This window comes from Pempheris klunzingeri, chromosome 15 (genome assembly GCF_042242105.1).
Source record: "Pempheris klunzingeri isolate RE-2024b chromosome 15, fPemKlu1.hap1, whole genome shotgun sequence".
NCBI lineage: Eukaryota > Metazoa > Chordata > Actinopteri > Acropomatiformes > Pempheridae > Pempheris > Pempheris klunzingeri.
Window position 1 is genome coordinate 7,472,340 of NC_092026.1, and position 15,360 is coordinate 7,487,699.

General features: G+C 41.5%; 1 protein-coding gene across 1 annotated transcript; it reads right to left on the reverse strand.

Moving 5' to 3' along the window:
- Positions 1-11,753: 11,753 nt before the first annotated feature.
- On the reverse strand, positions 11,754-13,928 carry LOC139214386 (ras-related protein Rap-2b-like). The gene has a single exon (XM_070845229.1). It carries the CDS (start codon positions 13,608-13,610, stop codon positions 13,062-13,064), a length of 549 nt encoding a protein of 182 aa, XP_070701330.1. The 5' UTR covers positions 13,611-13,928; the 3' UTR covers positions 11,754-13,061.
- Positions 13,929-15,360: the final 1,432 nt, after the last annotated feature.

The window sequence follows — 15,360 nt, forward strand, 5'->3', positions numbered from 1 at the left end:
GTATACTCCCAAGATCAGACACCAAGACACTGGCTGTCTCTGAAGAGAGTCATGCAGCCAAATACCATGAAAATCAGTTGTGCCTTGCCTGTTCAATCGCAGACTTGTGCTGTGGTGAATTTGCACAGGTGTGAGATCATATCGTGGGCGATCTGGAAAGCCATTAGAGCACATTGGTGGTACTTGTGAGAGGCAGGTTTCCGCCGGGTGATGTAAGTGATGCAACGTGAAAAACGCAAATTTCTGCATTGTGCGTTATTCAACATCAGTGATGAATTTACGTTGCTCATTCGACAAAACCTGTGGTCAGACATGCACAAGAAGCACAAGGCTGAAATTAGTTTCACTTTTGGTGTGAATCCACTGTAAAATTACAAGGCTCTCTCTACCCTCACATCCCGTCACATAATTATTAAACTATCTGAAATTTCTCTTTATGCTATCTGTATCATTCTGATGTCTCTGTAGCCATTTCAGAAGCTAATCAAGACAATTAGAATTACATGCATATTCTTCAGGTTTGTGCACCTGTCTGCACCTTCATGAGTTGTCATCATTTCTGCAGTGCTATGTTGTGGTAGAAATTTCTGGTTAAAGTATAGCGTGGTGCCCAAGAGATACACACATACGTACATAATTATGCACACACACACACATACTCACACTCATTTACCCTCAAACTCATTCACACATATTCTCACATTATGCATGCAAGTGTATGGATGTTATGTTTGCCTGTAGGTTGGCATAAAAATGTGCAAGGGTAAGTATTCAATTTTGGTACACACACACTCCCACACACACACACACACACTCACACACACAGACATCATATCTATTATGTGATAGAATGAGGATTTAGTATCATGTACAATATACTGTGAACCCACAAAGAGAAAAAGATCACTGGATTCTGGCCAATAATGTAAAACATATATCTTTTCTGATTTTCATATATATATATTTCATGTATGAGAATCCCATTTCAGAAACAACACACAACAATTCTGGAAAATGTCGACCTATTTAACGATAATCTAATCGTTGCTGCTGACAGGTTCCTCTCTTTCTGCTTCACTATGGCCAATCAAATGTCAGTCCTATACTTCATTACTAATTCAAATCCTGTGTCTTTCCACAGTACGGAAACCTGCCGAAGCCACTTAAGACAACCCAGTGTGTCTGAAGGTGGCCTCATGTGCCTCAAACGTCACGTCTAATTGCGGAGGGGAATTAGTGCTGGGTCTCACTGTGCTAAGAAGGACTCTTCCTTATCAGGAGATGATGAAAGCATTAGGTATTTAACAGGACAGGGGCCCCGCTGAGCAGAGTTAAACTTTAATCCTTACTTCCAGTGGTTTATGAATTATACAAAGTGAAATGAATTGACAAACAGGAGGCTGTTTATCCTGACTTGGCTGAGACTAAATTCACATTTACCCTTGAGCAGATAAAAAAATGTTCCAGTTCACTTAACAGAATCAACATGATAAAACAAAATGATGCAAAATGTAAGTAATATAAAATGTGTACCACAAATCTCCTTCAGTCACTAGTCTATTTAAGATAATGTAGCAGAACCTGAAAATTATTTCTTAAATTATAAGGTCTTCTTCACTGAACAATATCCTACCTGTAGACCATTCTGGCACTAGGTAGTGCTGCCTGAAAAAAATGGCTGTGTACATGAAGAAGCTCCTCCAAACTCTGCTGCTCTCGAGGTCTGCAGGCTTCGAAGCTCCATGGAAGGCAGCTGGTGGGGCTTGAGGGGTTCACCCTGGTTCCTGCCCCCTGCCTCTGCTGGATAGAACTGGGGCAACGCTCCAGCCTCGGCCCCCCTCTCTGCCTGGTTACGGGGATCTCACTACAGGCTGCCTTGAGATACATGTTTGGATCGACCTTGTCTCCCGCAGGCTGACGGCACACTTTCTTTTGTTAACAAATCCTTTTCAATATATTTAGTCATCCTGTGGAGGGAATCTCGGCTAAAAACATCTCCATGTGATACAATGCGATGCCGGTCATGTGGGATCACAGAGGATGTCCGTATTTGTTTGCTGAAGAGTTGTTGTCATGCCTAGGGCCAACAGAGTTATTTAGAGCTCACAATTTCCATAGATACATCAAACTTAGTCCACATGCAAATAGACAAAGCCAAGACAGCCGGACAAACAGACACAGAAACATTGCTGTGTGCCATACCTGTGATGTCAACTTTATTCTTAGATGATTGACAAATTAGAAGACAATGGCAGCTTTTGTGTGAGCTCCCAATGGCTCCAGTGAGAGAATCCTGTTTGTCTGTGAGGCAGAGCCGGAGGGATATTTCCGTCTACTTGTCAGAAATATCTTCCTGATACATGTACCTAGAGCCAAGTACAAGCTGCAGCTGGGAACAGACTCTGATCCGACAAGTGTGCTCTGGTAATACTTCCTTAAAGCAAATGGTGACATAAACAGACATGCAGCTATGTAGACATGTTTATTCATCGTGAATAGACAGATAGCAGGATCTTTTTTTTAGAGGACAGTTAATGTGCACTACCACCACAAAGCCACTGCTGATAATGTGACAATGAACCAAGTAAGCAGTAACAAGAATACACTCATGTCATTTTGCATATGCATCTCATATTGTGCTCAGTTTAAAGTTCATACTTGTATTTGGGGGTTCTACTGGAGCAGGTTTACACTGTTTATTGGTCAAAGAGCACACTGTATCATAGCAGACGTGGCTGCTGCAGCTGTTTTCAGCTTCTGTCTGCACGCTCCGGTTTAGAGGAACAGAACAATCTACATGTTTTGCAATTTACATCTTTGTGTTAGTGGCTTTAGTGAGGAAAAAACAATGGCAGAAAGCGAAGAGGATTCAGGAGGTTTTCAGTCAGCCTGCCAAAAGGCTGGAGCAGGTCACAGATTCCCTTATGACATCATAAGGGGAGCCAAATCTAAACAGCGTGTTTTCACACGCATTTACTGAACGATGGAGCAGGAGAATAACAGAACAGGGCTTTACTCAGAGGTTGGTGGTCTGTAGACACACCAGGAGCACATATTTATGTTGAAAAGACATTAAAATAAAGTGCATTTTGCATAATATGGGATCTTCAAAGTATGACTATTTGGCATTTGGCATTTGGCAGAAATGGCATTATGTTCCTCTTACAAAAGACAAGTTGAACTCAAAAGCAATAAAAGACCTCAAAGGTTTGTCTGCTACAGGCTGAACTGGTCTGGTATGACCATTAGCTTTAGCTGATGTTAGCAAACCTCAGATACTTATTGCCATGTGACTGCCATTAATCATACTTTATACTTAATAAATGTTAATATTACATACTTAATAGTTAATCATACTTGATCAGTTCACTGATTTTATAACTTTATTTGTGCTACAGCTTTAGCATGTCGTATATTACATTTCTATGGTTTAATCACAAGAGTAAAACAAGTGACAACACATAGTGACTATTTGTGTAATGTAGCTGCCACTCGTGTCCTCAGCAGCTACTGATTAAAAAAGTTACATGGTCTTGCTTTAAATCTGAAATCGTATTAGTTACATACAAGAATTTGGCACCATGTTATAAATTATTTAAAAAATTTTATTAAAATCTTGCAGAGTTAAAAATGGACAAAGACATATGGCTGAACTGGTTCAGCAGAGTTTTAAATCTATCGGATAATGAGAATAGTGGGTGTTGCTATATTTTACACTACATTTTTTATCGTATCTCTTATTGATAGATTATGTCACACATTGCTGTCTCTTATTCTATGCTGGTGTTTTCATAAAAGTATATATCTGAAGATTGTTTGCCTTTCTCTGAGCTCTTCATGTATTTTTATCATTATTAATACAACAACAGAATAGTTGAATAGTTGTGCAAACAGCTTTCTAAGACCAGGTTCTATAACACTAAAACATCATATCATAATCATATCATATCATTAGTAACACCACATTACTTATTGTTTGGTTGGCTGCAATAGGTAATCGAATAAAGGGAATGCACATACAGTATATTTTTCATGTAAAGTTGCATTACTACTGTTGACTCTTGGATTATTACTGTAGACGTAAAGGTGAAAGATAAAGGCGATAAAGGTGAAAGGTTAAATAAGTCCCTTTTTATATTGTTTTTGGAAGAGATCATAATCTAAACGCGAGTGCTGGAGAAACAGGTTTTCATCTTCTGATCGTCCTTTAGCTTTCTGGTTAAGAGTACTTCCTTCTCCATCTGATACACAGCAGTAGGGGGAGAGCTGTTCAAGACAGATGAAGACCTCGGTGGCTGTGCTGCCTCCACTCCTCTACTACCTCAGTGTGGTAAGAGAGGGCAAAAGCATCTCCTCTCTCCTGCTCAGTTGTACCTGCCTGCCCTCTTGTGAACAGAGAGGATACAGCAGCCAGATCTAAAGTCAAAATTCAAGTTTTACATTTTCGCACAGCATCAAGCCTGGAGAGTCTTTGAACATCGGGTATCCAGAAAAGGAACTCACAGTGTTGCAGAAACAATCCTAGAGACGGAAGCAGATGCATACATACACAAGCACATATGCATCAAACAAAAGGAACACACATCATTCATTCACAGGCCTGAGCATATAGGATCAAAATGGAGATAAGATGCTGGATGAATGTGGGGGAGCTGAGAGCACCTCTGTGTGTCTGCTGTGTCCTCCCACTCAGTGAGCAATGTGAGAGGCAGATGCAGAGCATTTAGTCTATTTCAGTCCCTGGATATGTGAGGTCTTTTCTTCACTGTTCCCTGCAAGACCAGAGTGACTCATCCACACTTGAACACAATCTGACTCCTGTAGGCAGAAAGGCAATGCTGCTGGAAAAATCAGACCCTCGATGTGGAAGGCCGCTTTGGCCAATCACATGTAAATGCCCTGATTTACTTTCAAAGATGGGCGTTATTACTGTTGACTCTTGGTTACTGTTGACTCATTTATCTGTACTCATGTGCAGTCTTATCTTGCTAATACTGATCTAATTTTGCTTATTGTTTTGCGTTATGTAGTTTTTTTTTTTGCTCAAACTTGTCTTGAAGCTATCATGAAATGCTATTTGGTTAATATTATTATGTTGTTTGACAAGTAAAACAGGCTTTTATCTTCTGATCCTGCTTTAATTTTCAAATTGCAAAACACAGAGAAACAATTGGAGGATGTGAGGGCAGAGGTCCGAGGTAAGAAAATACATGAACTAATTCATGATTAAAAAATGAATTTTCATTCTGTCTTTGTGCGTGCTATTTTCATTGTTTTAAACAAAGCTGAAAATATAATAACCTTCCATTTTCATCTAACCTCACAAGGGAAGCAGGTGGCATTTGGGGCATCTCTCTGTAACGTTGGACCCTGCAACCCTGCAACAGGTAAAATTACCATAATGTCATGTACATGTTTTAGTTGGAAACATTACTGCCCTCAGGTAAAAACTGGCTCAGCTCACCCCACTCTCCTCTACTATTTTTGCCTCTCGACAAAACGGGAGCAAACAGCTACTGTACTTAAACTGGTTTATGATGTAACTCTGTTAATCATCTCCCGGTATTTTCACCACTCCAGTCAGAGGAATCTATTACTTCAGCTTCTCTGGCCATAGAATATTGTCTATATATTGACTGAATGAAGAATGGAGTACAGATGGTTACTGAGTACAACCATGTAGCTGGAAACCACCATGAAACTGCAGCTCGAAGTAGGAGACCAGGTGTACAGGAGACTCTGGGAAAATACCTGGATTTATCATAATATCAATACCCACAGCAAATTCATTGCCCATTTGTTATTCCCTCAGATATACAGTTCAAATGGTCTGGAACAACCCCAGAGAAACATTTCAGCGGCTTGATGCTTGACTGTAATTTTCTGCATTAGCTGACAGATGGTGCAGAGCTTTAATGTTGGAACATGGTTGCCTTTAAGTGTTGATTATATCAGTTTGAAATTCGAATGAATATAAATATGAAAAATAATGCAGGTTGAGATGAATCCCTATCATTATTGTGTACAATGAAAAATGTATATTCATGGATATCATGTTTGCCTTTATAATGTATCTTACATTAATGAATCCCTTTCATTTTCATTTGACACAAGCTAAAATTATGAAATAGTTGTAATTCAAATACAAATCCCCAGTTTGTATTTTCACTTTCAAGCATGGACTCCTGAATGCTCCCCTGTGCTATAGTTGTACTATGGAGAGTCTCCTGACCGGCAGCATCACGGCCTCGTAGAGCAGCTGTAGGCTGATCCGTTTTTGACCTCAGTCATCCCAGCCACACATTTTTCACGCTCCTCCCGTCAGGCAGGCGGTACAGGAGCATCCAGACCACAACCAGCAGGTTCGGAGACCGTTTTTACTGTAGTCTGTAGCAGCCATCAGTCCACAGAACGGCTGACACTTACTCTCACCACACACTCGTGCTACAGTAACACAATGTCATTCACATATCGCAACGATTGGCCCCTTATCTGCACCCATAGCCACTGAGGAAAACCAATGTTTACATTACTCACTTTAGTTCATATCAGTGCTGCATTGCAAACCTGTTTAGTTCGACCTCTTAGTATTGTATTGCTGTTTTTGTCTTGTAACAATGTGCCTGTCTGTCAACTCAGCATCAGCTGACTATCGCATTTATTATTCTTTTTATATAATTAATTTTTCTTTAGGCAAATGTTTTTACAGTATTTTTTGTATACTGCTTCTTTCCATTTTAGACTTGTAGAGTTACTATTAAGGGCAGCACAGCGGTGCAATAGTTAGCACTGTTGCCTCACAGCAAGGCATCAGTTCCAGGTTTGAGCCTTGAATCTCTCTGTGTTTGCATGTTCTCCCAGTGTTTGCGTAGGTTTTCTCCAGGTACTCCGGCTTCCTCCCACGATCTCTATTGATGACTCTAAATTGCCAGTGAGTGTGACCGTGATTTTCTTTTTTCACAGTACCTGGTGAGCTGTGTCCTCCTGCTTCCAATCTTTGTGTTAAGCTAAGATAACAGTGTCATATTTACTGGACAGAGATGAGAACGGTGTCAATTTCTGCAGTGTATTTCCCCAAATGGCAATCTATTGCTTCAAAGTACAGACAAGATCCTATCAGTCTTTGAATCTGAGTTCAAATGGTAAATGCACAAGAGTGTTGTCCAAAACTTCTATCTATCTAGAGTGACTGCTTGCCTGTGACTACTAGACTATGAGAAGTGGCAATGAATGGTGTCATTGTAAGCTAACCATGAAAACGGCAGTATACCATCTCAACTTTTCCCTCTGTGAAGTAATGCGGTTTTTGTCACAGACTCTTAAAACTGTTATTACGGCAGCCTAATCAACTTTTACATACAGGACATGAGATGAAAGAAGACTTTCTTTCTGCCACATTTTCTCACATGGTAAACACATCCGTGCTGCTGGGGTCAGACTGAGCGTGTGTGTTGTCAGCTGCCTGAGTTCATGTGGTTCAGTGGTTTGATAATATTTGAAGCATTAAGCAGTGAGAAGGTGTTTTAGGAAGAGGTCGGTGCAGTGGATAAAAGGTGTCGGTGTTTTGAGGGAAATTAGACGCTCTCTTCCAATGTTACCATTTCTGCCTCACACTGTCGTACCAAACAGCTCATAGATAACCAGCGGTGGTTATCTATTAATTAGAGTCATATGATCCTGCTGGCGTCTTCAAATCAGATCACATGGAACCATTGCAGTCACCACAACCGCATAAGTGAAGTCTATACATCCCTTTTCCCCCTGTCCCTTCCTTTATTTTCTATCAGATGTTTCATTCTTACTGTGATAGTTTTGTGTGTGAGGTTTGCTCTGTGAAAAGTGCTATACTAAATAATCATTATTTATTTACTTACTTACATCCAGTGTCACGGAAGGACAGGTTGTGATTATGCACATCATTTATTTCTAAATGGTTAAGAGGAAATGTTGATCTGTTTCAACATTTCATAGATCTGAGGTAAAGTTACCGCAACACAGGAAGCACCCAGTCATCCACCCTTCCTTTCCTCCGTATGCTAAAAAAGCTCAGCGAGTCGCTAAGCTGTGGCCGACAAATTTGCCTGAAATGAAATGCTGATGTAGCGCTGGCTCTGGCCATAGAGGTTATAGACTCAATGGGTTAAATGTCGCAGAAGATGAGCTAAGCAGGAATTTGCTTTTAGTTCATATGTGTTCACACACTTGTTGTACTACGCCATGCAGCTTGTGACATTCAGGATGAACAGCAGGGTTTGTGTAATACTGGAGTACCAAAATGGGGTAAGATTTTAGGCAAAGCTCCAGCACCAGGGTTGTCGCAGTTGTAAAACTGCATTTGTATACAGTTAAAGACATAAAAATATTCATATTAACTACAGTTGCACTCAAAATTATTCAACCCCCATTGCAAATTAGGTGCACTGGCAAAATGTACAAACTTTCAGCTGTGTTCAATGACACAACTAATATTACAGGTGGTTTCTCCTAATTCAACACAAAATGCCACTTTTAATGAAGACTGCAGTCTCTGATTTATTTATTCAACCCCTGAATAGAATCCCTCACACATTTGCAAATCAGATGTTGCAGCTAATGAGGCATTAGATTAATTGCATCAGGTGTACTTGAGACAGAACACATCAAATATCAAACTGGCTACAGGTTTGTTCACAGTGACTTTTGGTTGCATGTTAGAAATATGGGTAAGTCAAGAGAATTGACCTAAAAGTTAAGAGAGGAGATCATTGCCTTGTACAAACAATGAAAAGGATACAAAACGATAGGAAAGGCCCTGAATGTTCCTAGAGATGTTGCTGGAAGTGTAGTTCACAAGTTCAAAGCTAAAGGAACACTGGCTACACTAGCTGTTCGTGGCAGAAAGAGGAAGCTGTCAACAGCTGCCACCAGATATCTGAAGAGGCAGTTGGCCAAAAACCAGCAATTTCAGTTTCTACAGTAAGGTGCATACTAAATGCTGAAGGCCTCCATGACGTACACCACTACTGACCTAAAAGCAGAAGAAAATATGTTCCAAACTATATAGATAAGCCACAGAAGTTTTGGGATTCTGTTCTGTGAAGCAATTAAACAAAACTGGAACTTTTGGGGTCTGTGGATCAGGTGTTTGCCCGGAGGAGGAAGACTGAGGAGTACGCTGAAAAGAACACCCTGCCTACAGTGAAGCATGGATGGATTCAATCAAGCATCAGGAAATCCTTGGAGAAAACATCAGGCCGTCTGTGAAGAAGGTGAAGCGTCACTGGACCTTCCAACAGGGCAATGATCCGAAACATAACAAAGTCCACCAAGGCCTGGAAGTGGCTGTCACAGTCGCCTGACTTGAATCTCATAGAAAATATCTAAGAATATTAGAGAGCTGGAGGCTGTTGTCCATGAGCGAAGGGCTCAGATTCCTCAGGAACGCTGGCAGAACCTGGTTCCCGGCTGTCCATCACGTTTGCAGCGGGTCATAACAGCAACATGGTTAGTTTAAATGTTTTTAAGCAGCATGTGTAAATCCATTTTGCCTTTTATTAAATTCACACTCAGTCTGATCCTGATAGAATAAGCTGAGTGCTCTTGGTGCCACCAAGTCTTACCACTGTTTCCAGTTAAGTGAAGTATCTGTTCCACCACCAACACAACACTACAGTGATCTATGTAGGCGTTAAGAACCCGTGTACATACTATATATGACAGAGTATGAGAAAGAGCATTTAGATGATGTAACACCAGTACGGACCAGCTTTTGCAGTCCTGCAAACAGAGCGCAGCACTTTGTCTGGATCTTCTTTGTTGTGTCTATGTAAACTCTTATTTGATTGGTACAACTGATAAATGTGTAAGCTGCATTTTACTGTTGTAGCCAGTTATGGTGGAATTAGTTTAACCTACTTTATATAGAGTTAGGTAGTTTAGTCTTGGTGAATCTTACCACTAATATTTTGAATAAAACCATGTGAGAAGTTTGACTGCTAATAACTCCTAGGTGTCTGAGACATGACCAGAGGCTCCAACTATGGACAATACTTTTTTGTAAGGCATCACAAGCCAAAAAGGCTGAGAATCACTGGTTCAATATTTAACAATGCACTGTATTCTATGAACTGGCAGAGTTTTTTAATCTGAAGAGTAACTTGTAACTCCAGCTGCCAAATAAATGTAGTGGAGTAGAAGTATGAAATACCTTTGAAATATTAATACTCAAGCAAAGTACACGTAGCTCAGAATCGTCCACAGTTTGAGAAAGTTTACTTAGTTACTTTCCACTGATAGTAGTCCTGCTGTTGCTCATTTTAACCACTGAGTTAGGCACCAACAAAGTGAACAAATTCAACCAGCTGATACGATCAAAAGTCAGTTCCTAAACAAATGGCTAAATCAATAATCAGCCTCACAGCTCCTCGTGCTGCCTGTTCCCCTTTTTATCTTCAAAAGTGAAAGTGCGCCACAGAACCTTCCTGAAAATATTGCAGGATTGTCGTTTCTTTTCAGACGAGCGGATGTCCGACCCCTAATAGTAAAAGTTAGTTCGAGCTTTCTGTTACTCTACACTCAACCTCACACTTTAGTTTCATTCATTTCAAAAGGTAATACAATCCAATACAAAGAAGTGAAGACCACCCATTCGTTCATCAATAATCATTAAGATGGGATGTATTATTTTCAAACCAGTCAGTGCCTCTGTTTACATTTAAAATGATATTTTTTTATGAGACAAATAATAAAAACAAAGTTGTAGGGCATGTGTGTGACCTAAATACAACCAGAATAAAACTGGTGTTATTTGCAGTAAAAAAAAAAAATTCTATTGGAGTTCTTTTTAAATTCCAGGAATGTCTAATGAAAGAACTAGTTATGTCGGAGTTATAATGTGCTTTGGGCTTGTAGCTCAGCTCACTACGCGCTGACAGCTACAGCTACTGAAGATAGTCATTATGAAAACAAAGTCGCCATTGCTGGACTCATTGAAGCCACTCTTTCTTTACATAGGACCTGAATAATGCAAGCATGTCCTTAGATTGAGTTTGGTAATCTGACCTTGAATCTCTGTGGATAGAGGGACACTTGAGGCAGCAGCTCATTGGCCGGTCTGAGGAACGAGGCACCAAATGCCAGTCTACAGTATGTATGGCTGATTGAACTTGGCTGCAGACACAAAAAGCCCTTTCTGTCCTCCACTCCACAGCCTAGAAAACATGCGGCGGGAAGAGGGGAAAGAGCTCTACTCCGCTAAACACACTTACTGGAAACCCTACCCACTAGCCAAACAACTGGACTGAGCAGTTTTGTATTCACAGGTCATGATGGCCACGATCACTTACTTAATAATACTAACCAGGACTTGAGGACTACTCATCCCCAGCTAACATATAAAACCATTTTGTAAACAAGCCTCTACTATGGCATCTAGTGCCACATCTATAACCACATGATGTCTGATTACCACAAAAGTTTGGAACAGTTTGGAAAGCCTGCAACTGATAACTTTATCTATTTTTGGATCGATTTGTGTATGAGAAACATTTCAAGTGCTCAGACAACAAGGTGACGTCTTAAAATTACTTGTTTTGTGCAACCAGTGTTCCAACACCTCAACATATCCAGTTTGAAATGAAATAAAAACAGAGAAAAGCAGCTCGTTGTTTCCTTCAAATGTCGCTCAAAGTATTAACTGATATATTGAACATTGGTTGGTGGCCACTTAATTCTGTACTAAAATTGTTTACAGGGACAATAAAATACCCCTACAGTAAAACGTAGACACTTTATGTCATCAGCAGAGACAAGCACAGCACACAGCGTTACGTAAAATGCGATTTGTATTACAAGTCTTTTAAACTGACAGGTGGATGGCAGATTTATCCAAAGGGAGAATTACAATTACGGTAAGTCAAAAATGTCACATTTTTAGAAAAGGAAAAAAAAAAAAACTCTAGATAATACAGACAAACATGGCTTGCCATTCACTGAACCAAAATCCTAGTAGGTTAAAGTTACTCTGTTGTTCTTGTTGGACTAGTACCTCGAGAAACGGCCTGAATCTGACCCTGAAACAGCAGGTGTGCTCCAAGCTTAGCTTCCTGACAGTAAAACAGGAAGAGGTTTCTGACTTTAAACACCAAACAAAACTAGAACGCATATTGAAAACTGCTAAACAGTTCTGATTGCCATCAAGACGCACTGCAGAGGAAGTAGAGCTCATCAGTTGGCACAGTCACAGGGGTTTTTTTTTTCTTAGGGAAGGCACTTGACATGGGGCCGTGGCGTTCCCCATGCAGCGACAGCAATGCACTAAGGTCCTCGTTTGTGCACACTGAGGAGGGACACCGTCAGCTAAGTGCAAGTTCCATGATAAATCCACTTTCACCAGACCGGAGAGGGGAAAAAAAAAAAAAAAAAGCAAAAGAAAATAAAAATACTCAGGCGAAACACAACTCCACCACAGTCCACAGCTTCAAATACAGTATAAGTGGGTGGGTCTGTGCCTCTTGGATCACACTTGACCTTCTGGGGAAATTAAATGCGGAGATCAGATTTGAGTAACCCGTGCAAGGCTTGAGCGGTGATTGATGCGTTCATGATGCGTCTTAAGCACTTTCAGGTCTCCTGAAAGGTGACCAATCCCAGCTCTGCTTGGGATTTGCCACAACCCCCGACCACCACCACCACCACCACTCCAAGACAGATGGACCCAGCCCAGAAGATGTAACATTACAACTCAACAAATAAAACCACAAAAAAAAAGAAGAAAGAAAAACCAACCAGAAAACGGGTGTCTCTTAGGTTTCACAATAAGACATTCCCATTGAGGCACATTTCCAGAGAAGTGTCATATACAAAGCTATAAAAAATCCCAAAACATTCAAGTACTTTGTCATGTAAACACTTTTCCAGACTATAATACATAATCGATTGTTGTCGTGGTCGATTTTTGTTTGTGTGCAACAATAAGACAACAGTGTGAGGAGAGAGAGTAGTTTTGTAACAAGCCTGCAGGACAAGTTAAAAGCTCAATTATAGCCCGGATGCACTGTTTCTGTATGTTGTTGTTGTTGTTTTTAGAGCAGGACACAGGAGCAGCACTGGTCCCCACCACTGGGAACAGTGGAGTAGTTCATCTGTCTGACTATCTCTGCAAACAGTTCATCGACTGATCCTTTATTTTTGGCTGATGTTTCCATGAAGGGACAGCTCCAGTCCTGGGCCAGCGCCTTTCCTTCCCCGGAGGACACCTCTCTCTCCCCCTCCAGGTCCACCTTGTTTCCCACCAGGATCATGGGCACCCTCTCGTATCTCTTCACCCGGATGATCTGGTCCCTCATCGGCTTGATGTCCTGGAAGCTCTGCTGGTTCACCAGGCTGTAGACCAAAATAAAGCCCTGCCCGTTCTTGATGTACAGGTCTCGCATGGAGGCGAACTGCTCGGTCCCCGCCGTGTCCAGGATCTCCAGCACGGACGGGGACGAGTCCACCTCGATCTCCTTCCTGTAGAAATCCTCTATCGTGGGGTCGTACTTCTCGATGAAGGAGCCCGTCACGAACTGGACGGTCAGCGCGGATTTGCCGACTCCGCCCGACCCCAAAACAACCACTTTGTACTCCCTCATGCCTGTGGGGAGAGGAGAGGAGGAAAAAAAAGGCAGACACCTCCTTTTTTTTTTTTTTTTTTCCGCGACGAAGCCTGCTCTCTCCCACCCGCTGACCAGCCCCGATGTTTTCAAACCGAGCAGGCTGGGAAGGGTGCCCTCTCGCTCGGATAGCAGTCGGATCCCACGCCGGCAAATCCTCCGAGCCCGCTGTGAGAGATCCGAGGAGAATGGCCGCTCCTGGACATCAGCGTGGTGAATTAAAGCGCATTTTGGTCGCGCTGTATTGTGCAACGCTGCTGGGAAGCGTGATCGTTTCTCTCCCCTCTTGCGCGGCGTTTCCTGCCCACATCCTCAGCGCGTCAAACGCACACGCTCAGTTCCGTTTTCTTAAAGGAGCCGCCACCCGAAACCCGGAGAGCCAGAGCCGTCAGATGACCACGCAGACGCTGCAGGCGTGTGCATGACTGTGGCCTAGTGTGCATGACCCCTCACACACACACACACACACACACACACACACACACACACACACACACACACACACTAACACACACTCACGGTCATTGCTCTCAACAAGAGCTGCCCCACTGTCCTTGTAATTATGATTAAACACAGGCATGGAGCTATGCTAATGAGGTCACCCATTAACTCATTATTCAAGTGGCACATGTGTCAGCCTGCTTATCCTCCAGTGGTGGAGGGAGTCTACACATCCTGTGCCTGAGTAAAAGTAACAGTACTGCACTGTAACAGTACTCCATCACAAGTAAAGTCCTGCTCTGAGAACATCTGTAGGTAAAAGTATTAAAACTAGTTCTCATGATGCAGAGAAATGGCTCCTGTGGTTATTAAACATTACACTGTTAGATTTGTATCGCCAGTGGTGGAAAGTGATGAAGTACTTTTACTTTTTTTTAAAATCTACTTCATCATTTTACTTCATTGCATCACAAAGGCAAATTATTGTATTTGTTACTCCACCAAATGTATTCAATAACTTATGTTACTTTACAGATTTATACTTATCAGACAAAACATAGCCCACAAATAAAAAAAAACAATGTACTATTATTAAGATAAAACCTTATTCATCTTATTGAGTATATGAAAGGGTAATAATTTGTGGCCTTCACCAACCTTAAAGGTGCAGAGGGTGCTTGAACACCTGCACCTTAATGTCCAAAGTACCGTTTTGTCATGTGCCCTTTTACCTGTGGCATGATTGCTGCAACGCTCGGTGATGAGGGGGATTGGTGCTGCCCAAAAAAGTCAACAACCTGCCTACTGCATGTGGCCCTTTTTAACTGTGAGCACCTGCCCCTCCAAAGGTCTGTGCACGGCCCTGCATTCATGGATCAGCATAATGTGGTGATCATGTTCAACAGTCGTCCGCTAAGGGTAACATCAGCGGTTGGATTCCTGGTTTCTTTAGTCTCCATACTGAAGTATCCTTGGACAAGATACTGAACCCCAAGTTGCTCGTGAAGCTGTGATGAGCTGTGGTGGTTAGTCTCCAAGTGATGAGCAGGTAGCCCCTGTCATCGATGTATGAAAGGGTGAATGTAACATTAAAGAGCTTTGAGTGGTTTAAAAGACCAGAAAGATGCTATACAAATACAGTCCATTTCTAATATACATTTTCTGCAATGGTCCATTTTGCATGATGAGTACTTGTTAGTTTAAGTATATTTTGATGTTAATGCTGTTGTTTTGTTACTTAAGTAAAATTGCATGACTTTTACCTGTAACAGAGTATTTCTGTACGGTG